The sequence below is a fragment of the Equus przewalskii genome, chromosome 2 (assembly GCF_037783145.1).
Source record: "Equus przewalskii isolate Varuska chromosome 2, EquPr2, whole genome shotgun sequence".
Taxonomy (NCBI): Eukaryota; Metazoa; Chordata; class Mammalia; order Perissodactyla; family Equidae; genus Equus; species Equus przewalskii.
In genome coordinates this window covers 40,201,210-40,214,867 of record NC_091832.1, presented here as the reverse complement: position 1 = coordinate 40,214,867, position 13,658 = coordinate 40,201,210, and the positions used below count along the sequence as shown (strand labels likewise).

Here is a 13,658-nt window from a genome sequence, read left to right as displayed (position 1 = left end):
AAAAATGAATGAGCCCTATTTAGGTGAGTGAAAGCTCTTGGTGAGTCGTAAAGCGATAAGCATTCGTGGGCGTTTTTGTGATACTAAATGAGGCTATTTCCAGCGGGTCTGGAGAAGCTACGGGCGCGAAACTTCGGAGAGCGAAGGACTGGAGTCCGCGGCCGCCGCCGGTCCGGCCCCCGCCCGGCAGGGCCCCGCCCCGCCCCGCCCCGCCCCGCCCCGCCCGGCCCAGTCGGCGCCTCAGCCCCTGTTTCCGGGCGGGCCTCCAGAGGCGGGCGCACAAGATGGCGGCCCCGGTACGCTGGGTTAGGCGCCTGCAGCTTGGCCTTGGGCTCTAGCCCGGGGCTGAGGCCCAGAGGCAGGCTTCGTCTAGGTGACAGGAGGCCGAGGCGGTGCCGCCGGGCCGCGTGGGGTGCTAGGCCGCTCTCTACTGTCCCCGGGCCCCGCCACCTCTCCAGCCCTACCCGGGGCGGAACCGCAGGAAGGTCAGGTCCGGCCGCCCCGCCCCGTCCCTCTTCGCCGCAGGGCGGTCGCTGTTGTGTGGGTGGCTCACTATTAACGTTGACTTCAGCCACGACCCATGGCGGCCTCGCAGGTCCCAGGGGAGAAGATTAACATCCAGGCGGGAGAGACGGCCAAGGCTGGGGACAGGGACCTCCTGGGGAACGACTGTCTGGAGCAGGACAGGCCCCCCCAGCGCTCCTGGAGGCAGAAGTGCGCCTCCTACGTGCTGGCTCTGCGGCCCTGGAGCTTCAGTGCTTCCCTCACCCCGGTGGCCCTGGGCAGTGCCCTTGCCTACAGATCCCAGGGCGTCCTGGATCCCAGGCTGTTGGTGGGGTGTGCCGTGGCTGTCCTGGCTGTGCACGGGGCTGGCAATTTGGTCAACACTTACTATGACTTTTCCAAGGGCATTGACCACAAAAAGAGTGATGACAGGACCCTGGTGGACCGAATCTTGGAGCCCCAGGATGTTGTCCGGTTTGGCGTCTTCCTCTACACTTTGGGCTGTGTCTGTGCCGCTTGCCTCTACTATCTGTCCCCTCTGAAACTGGAGCACTTGGCTCTCATCTACTTTGGAGGCCTGTCTGGCTCCTTTCTCTACACAGGAGGTAAGAATTGGCCTGTTTCCTGTGCTGCAAGTCTTGGTTGCATGTCCTGGAAACTGCTGCTTTGCATAGGAGTTATAGGTCTAGAGGAGAGGGATCAGAGGTTCTTTTCTGAACCAGGCCATTTACATGACATCTATAGTGTGTGGGTCATGTGGATTTTTTGAAAACAGTAGTGAGTTGAGAAGATCCTGGCTTGACTTATGGGTGTTAGGAATGACACATACGTATGGAAATTTTGGGTACATTAGTCCCCCTTATCTGCGGTTTCAGTTACCTGCAGTCAGCTGAGGTTCAAAAATATTAAATGGAAAATTCCAGAAAGAAACAGTTCATAAGTTTTAAATTGCGAACTGTTCTGAGTGGCTTGATGAAATCTTGTTCCGTCCCGCCTGGACTTGAATCATCCCTTTGTCCCGCAGAGCCACACTGTATATGCTCCCTGCCTGTTTGTCACTTAGTAGCCATCTTGGTTATCAGATCGACTGTCTTGGTATCGCAGTGCTTGTGTCCAAGTCACTGTTATTTTACTTAATAATGGCCCCAAAGCACAAGAGTAATGATGCTGGCAATTTGGATATGCCAAAGAGAAACCATAAAGTTCTCCATTTAAGTGAAAAGCTACGAGTTCTTGACCTCATAAGGAAAGAAAAAAAATTATGTGCTGAGGTTGCTAAGATCTATGGTAAGACCAAATCTGTCACATTTTGAGGTAGGAAAAAAATTTGTGCTGGTTTTGCACTTGTACCTCAAGTATGTATGTATATGGGAAAAAATGTAGTATCTCCATTGTCTAGGGTTCTGTATGATCTGCAGTTTCAGGCATCCACTGCGGGTCTTGGAACGTATCCCCCGTGGATAAGGGGGACTGCTCTGTCTAGTTTCCTTTTGTTGGTCCTACCTTATAATGCCACAGTTTCCAATTTTAGTGGAATTTAATTTGTAGAACTCCAAATTATATAGCTGATTACTTTCAGCTCATTTGCGAGGTGAGTCCTTGCAGCAGGTTGATTAAGGCGGTGATAGGAAGGTGGTTAAGCCCTATTGAGTGACTCTTAGGAGCCAGGCACTGTTCTACATGAACACAGCAGTCACAGGTCCCTGCCCTTGTGGAAGTTATTTTATATATTGTGAGGAGAGACAGAAAGTAAAAATAGTAAGTGTAGTTAGTAAATTATAGTTAAGATGACCAATGTCTTGCTTTGCTCGGTGCTGAGAGGGTTCCCAGGATGTGGTACTTTTGGTGCTGTAACCAGGAAAGTTCCTCGTAAGCCACGATGGATTGGTGTCCTGATTATAGTATATGAAAAGATGTTAAGTACCATGGGGAAAAAAGTGAGTAGAGCAAGGAAGGAGGACACAGCTGACCATTTTAAGTAGTTTGATTAGGGTAGACCTCATCAGAAAGGTAATGTGGGCAAAGATTGAAGGAGGTGAGAGGTGAGGGTGTTGGCTAAGCAGGTAGCTGGAAGAAGAGCTTTCCACATCTTGGAATGGCAGTTGCCAAAGGCAGGAGTGTCCCTGAAAAGCTTGCGGAACAGCACAGAGTCCAGTGTGTGAATGTGGGAGAGAGTACAAGAAGGTAAAGTTAGGGAAGTATGTTTAGGGAGGGCAGAGAGGCACACAGATTGTGTATGCCTTAATTTTAGGACTGTGCCTCTGGCTGAGGTACTGAGAGTGGATAAAGGGGAGTGGGTGAGGGTAGAGGCAGGAAGACCAAGGAAGAAGCTGCTGAGTAATCCAGGTGAGATTGGTGGCTTGGGTCAGAGTGGCAGAGTGGAGAGGGAAGAAGCGGTCAGATTCTGAGTATATTTTGAAGGTAGACAGGGTTTGCCGATGGGTGGGATGTTAGACAGGAGAGAAACAGAGGGGTTAAACCTAACTCAAAGGTTTTGGCCTGAGCAACTGGAATAATAGAATCGATGTTAAGTGAGGTAGAGAAGATTGAAGATAGATTTTGGGGGAGAAAGTTAGGAAATTGATTTTGCACATCTTAATGTATGAGCTCTCCAAATGGAGATGACAAAATGATAGTTGGATATAGGAGGGTGAGTTCAGGGAGAGGTCTGAGTTGGAGATATATATATATATATATGTATATATATATATATTTGGGAGTCATTGGCACATAGATAAAGTTGTATGACTGGGTGGGGTCCCTGGAGGAGGGAGTGTTGGCAGAGATGTGAGGGGGACCAGGACCGAGACCAGGGGCAGTCCAATGTTAAGAGGTGGGGAGAAGAGAAGGAACAGGTAAAGAGAACTGTGATGGAGCATCTGGAAGAGAAAGAGGAAAACCGAGACTGTGGTGTCCTGGCAGCCAACTGTAAAAAGTTCAATAAAGGAAATCAATAGGGTGCCGTAATAGAACGTGCAAAGTAGTGGTGGAGGGAAGAGGCCCTCTCTGTGAAGGTGACACTTAAACTAAGACTTGAAGGGTAAGGAGCCAGCCATAGGGCAGAATTGGGGTCTGATTTGGGTGCCGAGTCCTTCAGGGCTGAGGGAACAGCAAATGCAATTGTCCTGGAGTGGAGGGAGCTTGGCATCTTCTAGGATCTACCGAAAGGCCACTGTGATGAAGAGGGAGAATGAGATATAGTTGGAGAGAGGGACAGGGGCTAGACCATGCTGGTCTTGTAGGGCCTCAGCATCCTCTGCTGGTTCCTCCTCATTCCCAACCAACAGCCACAGTCCTTGGACCTCTTTTCTCTAGCTCTATTTGAGTAAATAGAGCTAGATTTGGAGATTTTAGGCAGTCTCATGGCTTCAGATGTCATCTGTTAAGCTGGTGACTCGCAAGTTTATACCTCTGGACCAGATCTCTCCACTAAACTCCAAACTCATATCCAACTTCTTACTCAGTGACTTCTCTTAGAGGTCTCACAGGCATCTCAAGCTTAACGTGTCTGAAAACAAATTCCTAATCTTCTCCCCATAGAAACCTGCTCTAGCCACAGCTTTCCCCATCTCACTTGATGGCAGCTTCATCCTTCTGGTTCTTTGGGCTAAAAATCATGGCATCATCCTTGACTCGTCTTCCTCCCATCTTGCATCTAGTCCATCACAATCCTGTTGACTCTACTTCTAGAATGCATTTGGGCCCTGAGCACTTCCCAGCACCTCCCACCACCACCGCTGTCATCTCCCTCGATTACTGCGGCAGGTTCTCACTGATCCCTGTGCACACCCCCTTGTCCCTTTCAGGCTGCTCCCAACCAGCAGCCAGAGTAATCCTCAGTTACATCAGTCCTCTGCTCAAAACTCTCCAAGGCTCCCATCTCATTCAGAGCAAAGGCCGGGGTCTTTGCAGTGACCCGCAGGGCCTTACATTGTCTGCTCCCCCCTCACCCCTCTCCCCAGCTCTCTAACCTGCCCCTTCTTCTTTCCTCTTGCTCACCCTGCTCCAGCCACACTGCCCTCCTGGCTGTTTCTCGACCATACTACCTGTGCTCCTGCCTCAGGTCCTTTGCAGATGCTGTCTCCTGGGTTTGGAATGCTCATTCCCCTTCTATCTGTATGATTTGCGATCTAACCTCCTCCACCCATTTGCTGAAATATCAGCTGTTTAGTGAGGCTTTGCTTTCTGCCCTGTTTAAAATGAGAAAATATTAAAGCTTTTTGCAGCAGCTGAAAAAAAAATTACACACATACTCCTCTGTATTTCCCCCACAATACCTTCCCTATTGCTCTTCTCTGCTCTATTTTTCTTCATGGCACGTACACCTTCTAACATACCATGTAAAGGACTGACTTGTTAGTCGTCTTCCCACTTAGACTGTAAGCTCCCTAGGGTTAGGAATTTTAGTCACTTTGTTCTCTCCTGGGCCCATGGTGCCCAGAACAGTGCCTGGCTTGTAGTCAGTACTTAATATTTATTGAATGAGCAGATGTGGAGATGTGGAAATGTATTGAGCAAAGTAATGACATAATCTATGTTTTTTTAACATCGACTTTGTTTGGTATAAAACTGACATACTGTGAAAGGCACAGATCTTAATGTTATAGTTTGATGAATTTTGACAGATGCGTATGGCTATCTAACCCACACCCCTATCATGATACAGTGTGTTTCTGTCACCCCCAGAAGCTTTCTTGTGCTTCTTCCCCATCGATCCCCACTCTCCCCACCCCTGTCCAGAGGCAGCCACTGTTCTGATTTCTTTCACGTAGATTAGTTTGGCCTGGTCTAGAGCATTATATAAATGGAATCATTCAGTGTGAATTCTCCAGCCTGGCTTCTTTGGCTCAGCCCGGTGGTCTTGACATTTATCGGGTTGGGATTGCGTCAGTAGTTCCTTTGTATCGCCGTGTAGGATCCATCCTGTGGACACACTGCAATGTGTTTATCTGTTCTCTTGTTTGGCCACATTTGGGTTGTTTCCATATTTTGACTATTATGACTGAATGTTCATGTTCAAGTCTTTCTGTGGATTTTTTTTTTTTTTTCATTTTTTTTGGGTAAATGCCTAGGAATGGAATTGGTGGGTCATAGGGTAGATGATGTTTAGCTTTATGAGAAGCTGCCAAAGTATTTTCTAAAGTGGTTGTACTGCCATTACGTTCCCACCAGCAATCTTTGCGAGTTCCAGTTACTCCATATCCTAGCCAACATTTTTATTCATGTTTTAACAAATTCATTCTGGCTTGTGTGTGGAGAACTGGCCTAATATTTCACTGTGCTGGCTTATTTGGAAAATGATGTTGGGAGGGGTGGGAATGCCTAAAAGGACACTCCCAGTAGGGCCCCCTCTCTGAACCAGGTGGTGCACATGAGCCTTGGGCCGTGTGACTGACACTCTGGAAACAGGGCTTTCTCCCCACGGGCTCTGTTATTTTCTTGTGTCAGATAATCTCAAGAAGGTTGCCAGACCCTTCTCATCCCTAGAGTGGGTTTGTGGTTGGTTTTTGTGTAGGGCCTGTTTAAGGTGGGGCTTATTCTTATGTCATTTTTTTGCCAGCTGAGCCAAGGAAATGTTCTTGGGTAACCTAGCCAAAGGTCAAGTCTCTGGAGCTGTTGTCTTTTCTTCCATAGCCAGAGCCCTGAAGTCTCTTTGGAGAGCTGAGCAAAAGAAGAGAAGCAGCTGGTGGAGAAATTTGCTGGATCATGCTGGGAGCATTGCTGCCCGGCATCTTCCTTGGGCAGGGCCAGTCCCTTAAATGTGTGAGAGATTGCAAGAGACATCGACTTCCTAATTTAGAACTGGAGCTGATGTTCTCCTTGAGAGAACTTCCTCCTGGAGGGCATGTCCTCAGAAGACCAAATTATTTATGAAAATGCTGCGTGGGGAGTACAGAATTAGTTTGCTGTGTGTTGGTGGGTATCGGGGTCCGTGGCTGTGATGTGCTTTCCCGGGGATGCTTCATTCTAAAGCACTGGAGGTGGTCTAGCACCAAATGCTGGTGTGGAGGGAAACTTGGGCTGACTCTTGCTCTTTGGCTGCCAGGCCTTTAGATCCTCTACAGATCAGTGTCCCTTATCTTTCTAGGCTGGATAAAATGCAATCGCTTACCCAGTGGTTGTCTTCATTTTCTGGTCCTGAGGCTGCGTCTGGTTAGCTTGGTTAGATCTGGAGGTTTCCCAGGCTTTGGTGGTGGTGTGTGTGTGGCTCGCCTTCTCAAGTGGGTGCCTCTCTCCTGTTCCATGTTGCTTTACCTGTTTCAATCTGAGCGGGACCTTTTGGCTGACCTTGGTCCCAAATTCCAGGTGCTTGTTACTGTACCTCTGTGTTCAGTTCAGCCTTTGTGTCAAGCCTTGGGGAGTGAGCTGTGAAGAAGCCAGACCCAGGCCCTGCCCTCATGGAACTTACAGTTTGGTGGGAAAGACAGAGATTAAGTCATTAGAAGTGTGATGAAGTTTATAAAAGTGGAAGTCAGGGTGCCACGGGAGCATCTTGCAGGGGGACCAAATGTGGTCTCCAGGGTGAAGGAAGCCTGCCTTGAGGAGTGGTATTTAAGGTCTTGAAGAATGAATAGGAGTTAGTTGGGCAAAGGTGGAGGGGTGTCTGAAGGCTCTGAGTGGAGACGGGAGGAGAGTCAAGGTAAGGCGGGAGAGAGGCCGGGCAGGGCCAGAGGTGAGCCAAGTGAGAGATCTGAGGCCTTTGTCCTGAGGAGAACTTGTTGATAAGGGTTTTCAGGTGTCTGTTGGGAGAGGGGCGTGGTCAGATCGGTATTTTTGAACGCTGGCTCTGGCAGCAGTGTGGAGATTAGATTAGGGGTGGGGAGGGGGAGGTTGTTACAAGAATGGAAGCCAGGGACTGTTTGGGAGGGTGTCACAGCATTCCAGGTATGGATGACCATGACTTGGATATGGGGATGGAGTGAGGTGGGATGGAGTGTGGCTGGGAGATGGAGAAACTGGGCAGGTTTGAAAGAAGTAAATTAGACAGGATTTGAAGTAGATTGGCAGCACAGGAGGAAAAATTAGGGCTGATTGAGAGTTTTCACTTCATGGGAACCAGAGAGGGGAAGCAGCATTATAACTTCACTGCCTTGGCTGTTTCATTCATTGTGTGGGTGAAGTTTGTTCACGTGTTAGAGTTTGGAGATCCTGGAATTTCACTGAGATTCACTGGGGTTTTCAAAACCAGAAGATGGCTCTGGAGGTTGCTGAGGAGGGAGGTGGAAAAGTTAGAGACTGGGAGGGGTATTCTGTGAAGGACTGATCTAAGCGTGCTACAGACAGAAGCGATGTCTTGCAGGGCTTGGTGAAGGGTGAACGGGATTGTAAGACCTGTTAGATCCTCTTTGAACTGTGTGTGTAGTGCGAAGCCTCTGCTCTTTGTTGTGGGGCTTTGTTGGGGGACAGTAGGAAGGGGAACTTGGGTTCGACTCTGAAACCTACCAGTGCTGCAAGACCAGTATTCTCTGTACCTCTGTCATTGGAGAAGAAATCAAGGTTTGCCCTGGAGCGGGTGGGAGCTCAATGACTGCCCACCCTCACAGTCTAAGAATTTCACCGTTCCCAGCCCAAAGTGGTCTGCTTTTTGACTGATGAACAGTCCCTCAATTTCCAGCCCTTGATCTCACACCAACTCTCTGGGTTTTCTGGCCGTAGGAATTGGATTCAAGTACGTGGCTCTGGGAGACCTCATCATCCTCATCACTTTTGGCCCACTAGCAGTGATGTTCGCCTATGCCGTCCAGGTGGGGTCCCTGGCAGTCTTCCCATTGGTCTACGCCATCCCCCTCGCCCTTAGCACCGAGGCCATTCTCCATTCCAACAACACCAGGGACATGGAGTCCGACCGGGAGGCTGGCATCGTCACGCTCGCTATCCTCATTGGCCCTACCTTCTCCTACATGCTCTATAACACACTGCTCTTCCTGCCCTACCTGATCTTCAGCATCCTGGCCACGCACTGCAGCATCAGCCTGGCACTCCCCCTGCTCACCATTCCCATGGCCTTCTCCCTCGAGAGACAGTTCCGAAGCCAGACGTTCAACAAACTGCCCCAGAGGACTGCCAAACTCAACCTCCTGCTGGGACTCTTCTATGTCTTTGGCATCATTCTGGCACCAGCAGGCAGTCTGCCCAAACTCTGAGGGGACCGACAGCTCCCCCAAATGTGTTGCCCTTTCTTAGAGCGTGTTGAAGGCAGAGTCTCTGAGGAGGGAAGGTGATTTGGCAGAGAGGGACCTAAGGATGGCTGGGGAACTCCCACCTTTTTTTTATTATTTATGTTCTTAAAGATAATGTTTTGTTTTTGTTTTATTCCATTTTATGGGGAATCTTGAAACCACTCTGGTATCAGAAGGTCAATGGGATGCCTGGCCCATGTTTTATTTGTAATTTCCACTAGAGGGTGTTGTCAGGTCATTTTAAAGTGGATTAAAATGCCCTAAGACTTGGTGAAGGAGCCGCTGGCGTTGGCCCCCTGTCCTGAAAGGGCCATAGTAACTCGGCGAAGTGTCTTCTGTCATCTGGGTCTTGCAAGATACAATAATAATTGGCGCCAGGCCCCAGTGACACGGGGAGCACCTGTCTCTTCCTCTGAGCATTTGGGTCCTGAAATACACTGCTTGAGAGCGAAAGTCCCTCATTAACAGCCTAACGTGGCTCCCGGCTTTTTGCCTAAATTGTGATTCTGACGCTTTAGTCCTTCATCTCTCCTTTCATTTATTGCCACAGTTGAAGAAAAGTGTCAGATAACCCTGCAGCAAGACCATCAAGCTGGGGACTGGGAAGGAAAAAAAAACCACCCTCAAGGCAGCTGAGAAATCACTCTGCTTTTGGATAGAAATTGGTAGGATGGCTGTTTTCCCTTTTCGGAATCCACTAGAATGACAGGAAGGACTCCCAGCCCTTTCAGTAACTGTTAGGAGCCCTGAAATTGTAGAGGCACTGATGTCCTTGCAGGCTACTTGAAGCCCACAAGGCAGCTGCTTCCCCTGCCCCCATTGGCCCTCCTGATGCTCCACTGCGCCCACCCTCCGTTTCTTTCAGGTTCTCATTGGTGTATTTCCCATCCGTGGAGCCCAGTTGTTTGGGCAGCAGCTTAGCAACTGAGTCAGGGAAGCTGCCACTCTCCACAGAGCCACGGATGAGCAGACCAGGGACCTCAGCTCCTCCGTGGATGAGAAGGCCCATAGACAACAGTCCTGATCCTGGGCAGCCGGAATGACAGGGCTTGCCAGTGAAGGAACTGTGTCTTCCTCCTTGAAGACGGAAGTGCAATAATGACCCTGCTTCTCCCAAAGGCTTCAGTTGCCTTGTGCAAAGATCGTTTGCACTCTGAAGGGGGAATTCCAATGTTCATCGAAGCTGCTTTTTCATTTAATTTCATTGCCTGTGAAGTATAGTTTCTGGCCTAGAATTGCTCAGTTGTATTTGGTTCAAGACAAATAGGTTGAGGCCATGATTGTTAGACTTTTCTGTTGTGACCGTAGACGTCCTGACAGGTATTGCAGTCTTGGCCTGCAGAAAATGGCATAAGAACTAGTTCTTAATCCTTAAAATCAGGCTAATTATGATTTGGCTCCTTGAGTCGGAATTGGGCAGCTTACTTGGAAAAAATATATTTGGAAATTGCAAAAGTTCCTCTAGGTGGTTTGTCTGCAGAGATCCGGAATCCTCTAATAGTGGTCAGAGCTCAGTGACGAGGGAAAGGACAGCCTTTCTCTCCTGCCTTTCTTTCCAGCACCATTTTTGTTTTATGCCAGGCTTGTGGCATTTCGGTGCTCACAGGGGTCCTGCCTTCAAAGATATGCTCTTCGGGTTCCTCTTCTGAGTAGGCCATTCTTGCATGGGGCTCCCCCCAAGGCTGTAGGACCAAGACCTCCCTGCGTCTACACACCAGACCCACCCTTGTAAGCACTCCCATCGGGGGTGTCAGTTAACCTGCACTGCGTTCTGGTGCAGATTTTAGTGCATATTTTTATATATAAATATTTCTGAAAGGCCCAATTTGGTGCCAGATTTTATATACAGGTCACCATAATTTGTATTACATCCCCTGACTCAATGAAGATTTTCTTTAGACCTATTAATAAAAAAAAAAAGAAAATGTTTATCAGTGGTCTGGCTTCCAGTGTTTCTTTGCTTTCCTCCTGCTTCTTATTGTCTGATTGTGAACTCTGATTCATAAATCTCAGGAGACCAGCGCAGGGATGTTGGGACATTTGGTGGGGGTGTGGGTGGGATACCTGATCTTTGGTGATGAATTTGGGTAGAGCTTGACCATATTTAATGAGCCCCTGGAGCAGACAGTAGTGAGCACTCAGAGCCACTATAGATTTGCCAAGAGCCAGTCAGGCCAGGTTCACCTCATTTCCTTCTGTCTTTTCCTGCTTTCATTTTTCTTTTTTCTCGATAGGGTCCCTGTGCTGATAGATTAAGAACATGTAGAAGACAGAGTATGTTTGGGTTTTATCTAGGTGCTTGACAATGGATCCTTATGAACAAAGCAGAGAGGTGTGGAATGGATAACGGTCTAGTTGGATGAGTTTCTGGGAAACAAACTGCGGGAGAGCCGACTGCTCAGCGAGTCAGTGTCAGTGCGAAAGGAAGCCTTTAGTAGCACCTGTGAGCCTGCCCGCTGCCCTTTGCTCGGCCAGGTTCAGCACCTGCTGTCAATGACTAGAATTAGGCAGCCCAAATCACAGGTTCTGTACACCTTGGAGGAAGAACTTAGAACAAATCAAGAAGCTGCTTTGATGTGTCAAAGGAAAAATTTAGCATGAATAAATGTAAAGCTATATACTTGGGCCCCGGAAGTCAACTGTATCACATCAGAGGGGCAAGATCTCTGGGGTGACAGCAGTAGCTGTGGTCGGTATGAATTTTATTGATGACTCTGGGGTACGACATCACATGCCTTTATTTCTGAGTCAGATTTTTTCTGCTCCCCAGTGGGGTGGCTGGAAATTCAACCTTAGTCGCCTCTTGGGCCTGGTCCCATCCCTCTGGGACCCCTGGGCCTCAGTGGGGCGGAATCTAGGATGTTGGCTGAGCCCTGCTCTGTTTGCTCAACATCTGTAAGGTCCCTTCTCTGCTACTTCATGCTGAGGTTCGGCCTGGAATCTACCCTTGTTTCTTGGACAGTGCTCTAGAAGGGTTCAAGATGCCCCTTGACAGCAGCCCTCCTTGCTGATGAGTACTATGGGCTTGCAGGCCACTTGTCACTGCCACCTCATCCCCATTTGTACCCAGTGTGGGGGAGGCACCCATTCTCTCCATGATCTACCTTGTCCACCTGCCCTAGTCAAAGCATTTCCCTCCTTCTGCACCCTTGCAGGACCTTTGCACAAAATCCCAGCCTAGGGCCTTTAGAAGCTCAGCACTGGCCTCTTCTGGAGTGGAGCAGTGAAATACGTCAGTGTCATCTTACTAACTCTTCTGTTACTTCTGCATTAATACAAACAAAAATCTGAGCCTGTGACATGGCCCAAAGCTCAGTTTGAGTCAGTAATGAGCTCTGACTTCCATGAAGGTTAATGTGATCCGAGGTGCAATTAAGAGGAGTTTAGTGTCCCGAACAAGAAAGGCACAGGTCCTGCCCATCCCCCTGTCGTCGGATCATAGGTCGGGGCTGGGCCGTTTCTGGGCACCTTTCCTTTTTAGTTTCGTTTTTCTTGTTAGAGCAAGTATGGTGCTAGATCAAGAGCATGCCGTGGATATAGTACACTCGGATTTCAGCAAGGCATTTGACGATGTGCTATGAAATGGGGAATGGATGAAAATACGGTTAGAGGAACTTTATGTGCACGTGTGTGTGTGCGGGTGTGTGCACATACGTGTCTGTTTTCACTTTGGTAACAGCTGTGGCAGGGGTTCTGCATCTCAGTATGGGAACCACATTTTGCAGATGTTATTAACAAACTGGATCTTGACCAGAAAGCAGGAGGCAGACAGCTTATGGCCATGTCAGCATGGAAAGGGGACTTGCAAGAGGGCTGTCCTGGGGAAAAGGGATTGGGCCTTTTTTTTTTTTTTTTTGCGTGTAACTTCAAAAACAAAACTGGGACCAAATGAGTGCAAGTTATGTGGCCCCAAGTTTAAGCTCTTAGGTCAGGAAGGACTTTCTAGCCACGAGAGGAATCAGCAAGTGAGATGTTTGAAATGTCCCAATGGGCGGTGAGTTCCCTGTGACTAGACGCATTCAAGCGAAGGGTTGATTCCCTGTCAGGAACACTGAAGCGAAGAGTTGCATATCAGAGAGGGGGTGTATGAGAAGACCTTAAGGGTCTTCTGATCCCTCGATGTGGTTGTTCTGTTATTACAGGCTTGTGTCTCAGACCTGCCCCCAGGGGTTGGGAGGACAGAGTACAAGAAATGTGTTGACATTTCCTCTGCGATGTCAGATTGTTGTCTGCCCGTTTTAACAGGCAGAGCTGTGATCGATATTCCTTTTTTTTTTTTTAAGATTATACACGTGTGTGCACGTACACACACGTACGCACACACATGCACACACAGTTGATTTCATCCTCGAAAGCCCTTGAAGCAAGGTGGATGACAGCTCCTTTCCTCTGAGCCCCGTGGACCACTCTGCTGCTAATGGACTGTCAGCTCTTTCGCGACAGGCTCCAGACTGTGCCGGCTGGTGTAAAAGTAGTGCCTCTGGCGAGGACCTGGCACTTGCGTCTCAGCCAGTTGACATTTGTGATTTGCCCTTCTTCACATTGGGACAGCCCTCCCACCATGGGTGACTAAGCCAGGCTGCCAAATGGTGGTGTAAACCAGGTCAGTTCCCCTGCCTGGAGGGGTGACAAGATTTGCAGACAGGTTCCTGGGGTGGAGGAGAGGCTATAACTGTCAGGCACAGGCCTGTTCCGTGCTCCTGACCCACCTCAAGATGCGGGAGCTCTGGGAGGGTCTTGAGAGGGACAGTGAAGGTCTTGATCACAGGCACTCAGCCAGGTTTCAGGGGTCAAGGGAGGTTGGTCTGGGGCCCTGTTATGATGCTAATATGTCCAGAGAGGCAGTCCTCTGTGTGGTGTGACTCCAGGGCCACCTCAAGTCCACATTCACTCCTGCCATATCCTTATCCTTCTGTCCCCCAGCCTGCCTTAGAATTGTCTCCCATTAGGGTCACAAGTGGGTTGAACAGGGAA

At 49.0% G+C, this 13,658-nt stretch overlaps 1 protein-coding gene across 3 annotated transcripts in view; it reads left to right on the top strand.

Moving 5' to 3' along the window:
* Positions 1-431: 431 nt before the first annotated feature.
* Positions 432-13,658, top strand: part of UBIAD1 (UbiA prenyltransferase domain containing 1) — a 38,016-nt gene continuing 24,789 nt past the window's right edge. Inside the window, exons 1-3 of one of the 3 annotated variants that reach the window (XM_070610817.1) lie at positions 432-1,109; positions 8,161-8,249; positions 9,550-10,613. In XM_070610817.1, coding sequence (XP_070466918.1) covers positions 581-1,109; positions 8,161-8,249; positions 9,550-9,612 — 681 coding nt within the window. In that variant the 5' untranslated portion in view covers positions 432-580 and the 3' untranslated portion in view covers positions 9,613-10,613. Of the gene's footprint in view, positions 1,110-8,160; positions 10,614-13,658 lie in introns of those variants that run through there. The other 2 variants (XM_008522089.2, XR_011537577.1) reach the window with 2 other exon arrangements.